A 6,000-nucleotide genomic window follows, 5' to 3' on the forward strand; every position below is an offset into this window, starting at 1 on the left:
CGACCAGGACAGCCGCCCCCTGCCAGGGATTCACCGGGGGTCACGCCGCGCGGCAGGAATGCACGCGCCCGATTTAGACATCCCGCTTGGCATCTGCGGTCAGGGCGGCTTGCAGAGGCCCGGGGCGGTTGGATGCCGGAGATGCTGGAGCTCTGAGGTCTGCAGGAGGAATTTTGCTTTTCCGCTGGGCTGGTCGGGGAGGAAGGAAGCTGGGGAGAAGCCGGGAGCCCCACAGCCTCCACAGTGCCTGCCCTTCCAAAAAACGAGCCAGGCCCCCTCGTAGCCAGCATGACCTCAGGCCTGGGGAATGTGCCACCTTCCGAATGAGAAGGGCGCTGGGTGCCACCCGCGGGGAACCTTGACACAGCGTCTCCCTCCTTCCTCCGGGGCCCACGGCCGAGCTCGGTGCTGCCGGAGACCTCGGGGGGTGGGGTGTGGGGTGCAGAGCAGAGGAGAACCCCAATCCCCGGGACTTAGGTCTTTTTCTCTGCAGAAGGAGGACTTGTGTGGTTGCCACCCGGAGGCCCTTGTCTGTGCGGCTCAGCCGTGATTAGGTCTCCGTTGCTGGGTGATAACGGGGGACACACAAACAGAGCTCGGTCAGCCGGGGCCGGGGCAGGAGCAGGTGCAGCTGGACTGCAGGGCAAGGGCCGGCTGCTGCCCACAGTCATGCTGAGAAGCATGTCACACCCATTGCAGGGGAAATGGCTCCTTTTATTTTTTATTTATTTGATGATGATGATTCTTGTTTTTGAGACCGAGTTTCGCTCTTGTCGCCCAGGCTGGAGTGCAGTGGTGCAGTCTCAGCTCACCACAACCTCAGTCTCCTGGGTTCGAGTGATTCTCCTGCCTCAGCCTCCTGAGTAGCTGGGATTCCAGGCACCTGCCACCACGCCCAGCCAATTTTTATTTTGTTTTGTTTTGTTTTTTGAGAGGGAGTCTTGCTCTGTGGCCCAGGCTGGAGTGCAGTGGTGCGATCTCAGCTCACTGCCACCTCCGCCTCCCGGGTTCAAGCAATTCTCCTGCCTCAGCCTCCTGAGTAGCTGGGGTGACAGGTGCCCACACCATGCCTGGCTAATTTTTGTATTTTTAGTGGAGACGGGGTCTCGACGTGTTGGCCACGCTGGTCTCGAACTCCTGACCTCAGGTGATCCACCAGCCTCGGCCTCCCAAAGTGCTGGGGTTTCAGGCGTGAGCCACCGCGCCCGGCCTATTTTAAAAATTATTTTATTATTATTAGTTTTGAGACAGAGTTTCGCTCCTGATGTCCAGGTTGGAGTGCGGTGGCGCCATCTCGGCTCACTGCAACCTCCGCTCCCGGGTTCAAGCGATTCTCCTGCCTCAGCCTCCTGAGTAGCTGGGATGACAGGTGCGTGCCACCTCGCCCGGCTAATTTTTGTATTTTTAGTAGAGACGGGGTTTCACCATGTTAGCCAGGATGGTCTCCATCTCCTGACCTCGTGATCTGCCCGCCTCGGCCTCCCAAAGTGCTGGGATGACAGGCTTGAGCCACCGCGCCTGGCCCTGTTTTATTTTTTATTTTTTTTGCAAGGAAGGAATGAGGGGATTTATGGAGAACGGAAGGACATTGCACAGCGTGGGAGCAGCCCAAGCAGAGGAGCTGAAAGACTAAAGGGGATGGGCTTTTAAAGACGTTTAATTAAAAGGAATTAAAGTTCCCTTATGACATTTAGAAAAAAAAAAAAAAAGTCCAAATGGTACAAAACAGTCAGCTTGCTTTGTGCCTGGGCCGCGGCGTCCGGAACATCATTAGAATAGAACCGGAAGCGTGTCTGGATTTTAACGTTCACCCTCCGAGCTGCAGAATTCTCATTAGCCGCAGATGAAAGATGAAAGAGAGATGAGAGAAGTCACCAATTTTCTCTAATTATTTAGCAATTAACCATCCGAGCACCCCAGGTGGCGTGGACTCACGCGGCTCTTCAGCCAAATACCTGCTTCTGGAGTTGCCCTGACTGACCGTCTGAAATTCATGATAAAAAACGGATGAAGGCCTGGTTTTCACATTGTGGCCGATGAATGCTGTCCCAGTCTTGTTCTCCTGTCCGTTTACCGCGGTACGTAACACGGGCAGAACCTAGAATTCACCTTTTGCGACATTTTTTGTTTGTTTGTTTCTTTGTTTTTGAGACGGAGTCTCGCTCTGTGGCCCAGGCTGGAGTGCAGTGGCCGGATCTCAGCTCACTGCAACCTCTGCCTCCCGGGTTCACGCCATTCTCCTGCCTCAGCCTCCGGAGTAGCTGGGACCACAGGCGCCGCCACCTCGCCCGGCTAGTTTTTTGTATTTTCAGTAGAGACGGGGTTTCACCGTGTTAGCCAGGCTGGTCTCGATCTCCTGACTTCCTGATCCACCCGTCTCGGCCTCCCAAAGTGCTGGGATTACAGGCGTGAGCCGCTGCGCCCGGCCAAGAATTAGTATTATGTTTAGCGCAAAATTAGAAATGCCTATATATATATATTATATATGTTAGAATAAATTATTAATTTATTATTATAAATTATTAATTAATAATTTTAATTAGGACACTCCCAAGTCTCAGTCTGTTTAGTAAATACTTTTGTTTTCTTTTTTTAAGACTTGAGTTTCACTCTCGTTACCCAGGCTGGAGTACAGTGGTGCGATCTCGGCTCACCTCAACCTCCGCCTCCCGGGTTCAAGCGATTCTCCTGCCTCAGCCTCCCGAGTAGCTGGGATGACAGGTGCCTGCCACCACACCTGGCTAATTTTGTATTTTTTTAGTAGAGACGGGGTTTCTCCATGTTGGCCAGGCTGGTCTCAAATTCCCGACCTCAGGTGATCCACCCGCCTCGGCCTCCCAAAGTGCTGGGATGACAGGCGTGAGCCATTGAGCCCGGCCGGTAAACATTATTAATTTATTCCTTTTTTTTTTCTCTGAGACAGAGTCTCTGTCACCCAGGCTAGAGGGCAGTGGCCCAATCTCTGGTCACTGCAACCTCCGCCTCCCGGGTTCAAGCGATTCTCCTGCCTCAGCCTCCCGAGTAGCTGGGACTCCAGGCATGAGCCGCCACCACGCCCAGCTAATTTTTGTGTTTTTAGTAGACACAGGGTTTCGCCGTCTCTACCAGACACGAGGCTGGTCTTGAACTCCCGACCTCAAGCAATCCACCCGCCTCGGCTTCCCAAAGTGCTGGGATTCCAAAGGGTGTGTGAGCCCCCCGCACCCGGCCTAGCGTGTTCCTGTAACCGTAACATCTCCGGGCGAGGATCTCTGACAACGGGTCCGCCCGGACAGCACGTGGCCTGATCTGAAGCCGGGCTGGAGACACGGTCTGGACCCCACGCTCCTGCCCAGGGCCGCCTCCAGCAGGATCCCGCCCCTGGGAGCCGTGCAAACATCATAAATCCTGCTAATTGCCACGTTCCCCGCGGCCGGAATCCGTGGTCTGTCTACAGTGGCCTCACAGTCTGCAGCCAAGAGTTTCAATCTTCGCTTCTGGACAAATATTACCGAGAAACGTCCGCACAGCCCGGGCGCCCGGCTCCCACATCACAGGGTCTGCGTCTCAGAAACCCACTTGTGTTTGCCGGGAGCCGACGTCAGGCCACAGCAGCAGACGCCCGGACGGGCTAATCCCTCCCACCGCCTTCCAGGCCACCTCACCACACAGGACGCTCCGGGCTTCCCGTAAGAACGGCCGCGCCTGTGACCTGCGGGTGGGGTCACCTCCCCAGCGTGCTTGCCAAGTGAGGCAGGGTGTGGTTTACCTGGGGCTGCTCACCTGGGGCCCACCTGCGTGAGGGGGTCCTGCCCACAGCTGTGCCACGGAATAGAATAATCAGGGCATTGCGTGGCAGCACCTGCTCCCTGACCCAGCCCGAGGCGCCGCGCCCACCGCAGGACGGAGGACACCTTCTACCCTCCTGTCTCACCCGCTCTGCCCACGGGTGTCCCCACAAAACGGGGTCCGTGTGGCGCTGGGATTGGTCACCGTAGCATATCCTCCTGACAAAGACAGGAGCATATCCTCCTGACAGAGACAGAAAGAAACCGGCGGTTCGATTTTAAAAATTAAAAAAAAAAAGGGCTCCCATCTGCTGCTGGCAAATGAAAGGCAATACAGGCTCCTGGCAGAAAATTCTGGAACGCGATAAAGGAAAAAAATAAATGAGTTCGAGAAAACTTTGAGAAGCGTCGCGGCACAAACAGCCTCGGTCTCTAGAGAACGGTTGGGAATATACACGTTCTGGCTCGTCTCCCCGCGGAACTTTTATTTTATTTTATTTTTTTGAGATGGAGTCTCGCTCTGTCTTGCAGGCTGGAGGGCGGTGGCCCGATCTCGGCTCACTGCAGCCTCCGCCTCCCGGTTCAAGTGATTCTCCTGCCTCAGCCTCCTGAGTAGCTGGGATAACAGGCACCCGCCACCACGCCCGGCTAATTTTTGTATTTTTAGTAGAGACGGGGTTTCACCGTGTTGGTCAGGCTGGTCTCGAACTCCTGACCTCAGGTGATCTACCCACCTCGGCCTCCCAAAGTGCTGGGATGACAGGTGTGAGCCACCGCGCCCGGCCCCTCTATTTTTCTTATGAGCAGCTCCCTCCCTTCCCCTCCTCTCCCCTCTCCTCTTTTGAGAGGGCGTCTGTCTTACTCTGTCTCCCAGGCTGGAGCACAGTGGTGTGATCTCGGCTCACTGCAACCTCCGCCTCCCGGGTTCAAGCCATTCTCCTGCCTCAGCCTCCTGAGTAGCTGGAATGACAGGCACCTGCCACCACGCCCGGCTCATTTTATTATTTTTAGTAGAGACGGGGTTTCTTCATGTTGGCCGGGCTGGTCTCGAACTCCCGACCTCAGGTGATCCACCTGCCTCGGCCTCCCAAAGTGCTGGGATGACAGGCGTGAGCCACCGTGCTTCTCTTGCAGTCTAAATTTTGTTTTGGGCCGGGCGCAGTAGCTCACACCCGCAATCCCAGCACTTTGGGAGGCCGAGGCACGAGGATCTCCAGAGACCAGGAGTCTGAGTGTCCCCCAGCCTGGGTCACATAACGAGACCATGTCTCTAAAAATAATAAAAGATACATTAGCTGGGCCTAGTGACGTGGGTGCCTGTCGCCCCCCCGGCTCCTGAGGAGGCTGAGGCAGGAGGATCACTTTAGCCCAGGAGCTGGAGGCCGGCATGAGCCATGATCTCACCACCGGACTCCAGCCCAGGTGACAGAGCAAGATACCACCTCAAAAATAATAAAAACAAGGCTGGGCACGGCGGCTCGCACCTGTCATCCCGGCACTTTGGGAGGCCGAGGCGGGTGGATCACCTGAGGTCAGGAGTTTGAGACCAGCCCGACCAACATGGTGAAACCCCGTCTCTACTAAAAATACAAAACTTAGCCGGGCGTGGTGGCCGGCATCTGTCATCCCAGCTCCTCGGGAGGCTGAGGCAGGAGAATCACTTGAACCCGAGAGGTGGAGGTTGAGGTGAGCTGACGTAGAGCCACTGCATTCCAGCCTGGGCGGCAAGAGCAAAACTGTATCTCCATCCATCAATCAATCAATAAAATACAATAAAAAAATAAAAAATAAAGATATCAGGATGGATGCAGTGGCTCACGCCTGTCATCCCAGCACTTTGGGAGGCCGAGGCGGGCGGATCACCTGAGGTCGGGAGTTTGAGACCAGCCCGACCAACATGGTGAAACCCCGTCTCTACTGAAAATACAAAATTAGCCGGGCGTGGGGGCAGGTGCCTGTCGTCCCAGCTACTCGGGAGGCTGAGGCAGGAGAATCACTGGAACCCGGGAGGCCGAGGTTGCCGTGAGCCGAGATCCGGCCACCGCACTCCAGCCTGGGCGACAGAGCAAGACTCTGTCTCAAAAAATAACATAGGAAAAAAAAAAAGATAATAAAAGCCATTGTTTTCATGCTGCAGACACAGCCCACAGGCCACAGGGCATCGGCGTCTTGTGAGGGGTTACAGGGAACGTCTAAGGGAGACACAGGCTGGCCCAGCTGCCTCCCACCCTTC

The 6,000-nt window shown here is 55.5% G+C and overlaps 1 protein-coding gene across 1 annotated transcript; it reads left to right on the forward strand.

Annotated features, from left to right (window-relative positions):
* Positions 1-1,715: 1,715 nt before the first annotated feature.
* LOC144338794 (protein GVQW1-like) lies at positions 1,716-5,591 on the forward strand. Its single transcript, XM_077989495.1, has 4 exons — positions 1,716-1,791; positions 2,598-2,721; positions 4,396-4,433; positions 4,779-5,591. Exons 1-4 carry the CDS (start codon positions 1,716-1,718, stop codon positions 4,904-4,906), a joined length of 366 nt encoding a protein of 121 aa, XP_077845621.1. The 3' UTR covers positions 4,907-5,591.
* The last annotated feature ends 409 nt before the right edge of the window (positions 5,592-6,000 follow it).

Source organism: Macaca mulatta, chromosome X (genome assembly GCF_049350105.2).
Source record: "Macaca mulatta isolate MMU2019108-1 chromosome X, T2T-MMU8v2.0, whole genome shotgun sequence".
Classification (NCBI taxonomy): Eukaryota; Metazoa; Chordata; class Mammalia; order Primates; family Cercopithecidae; genus Macaca; species Macaca mulatta.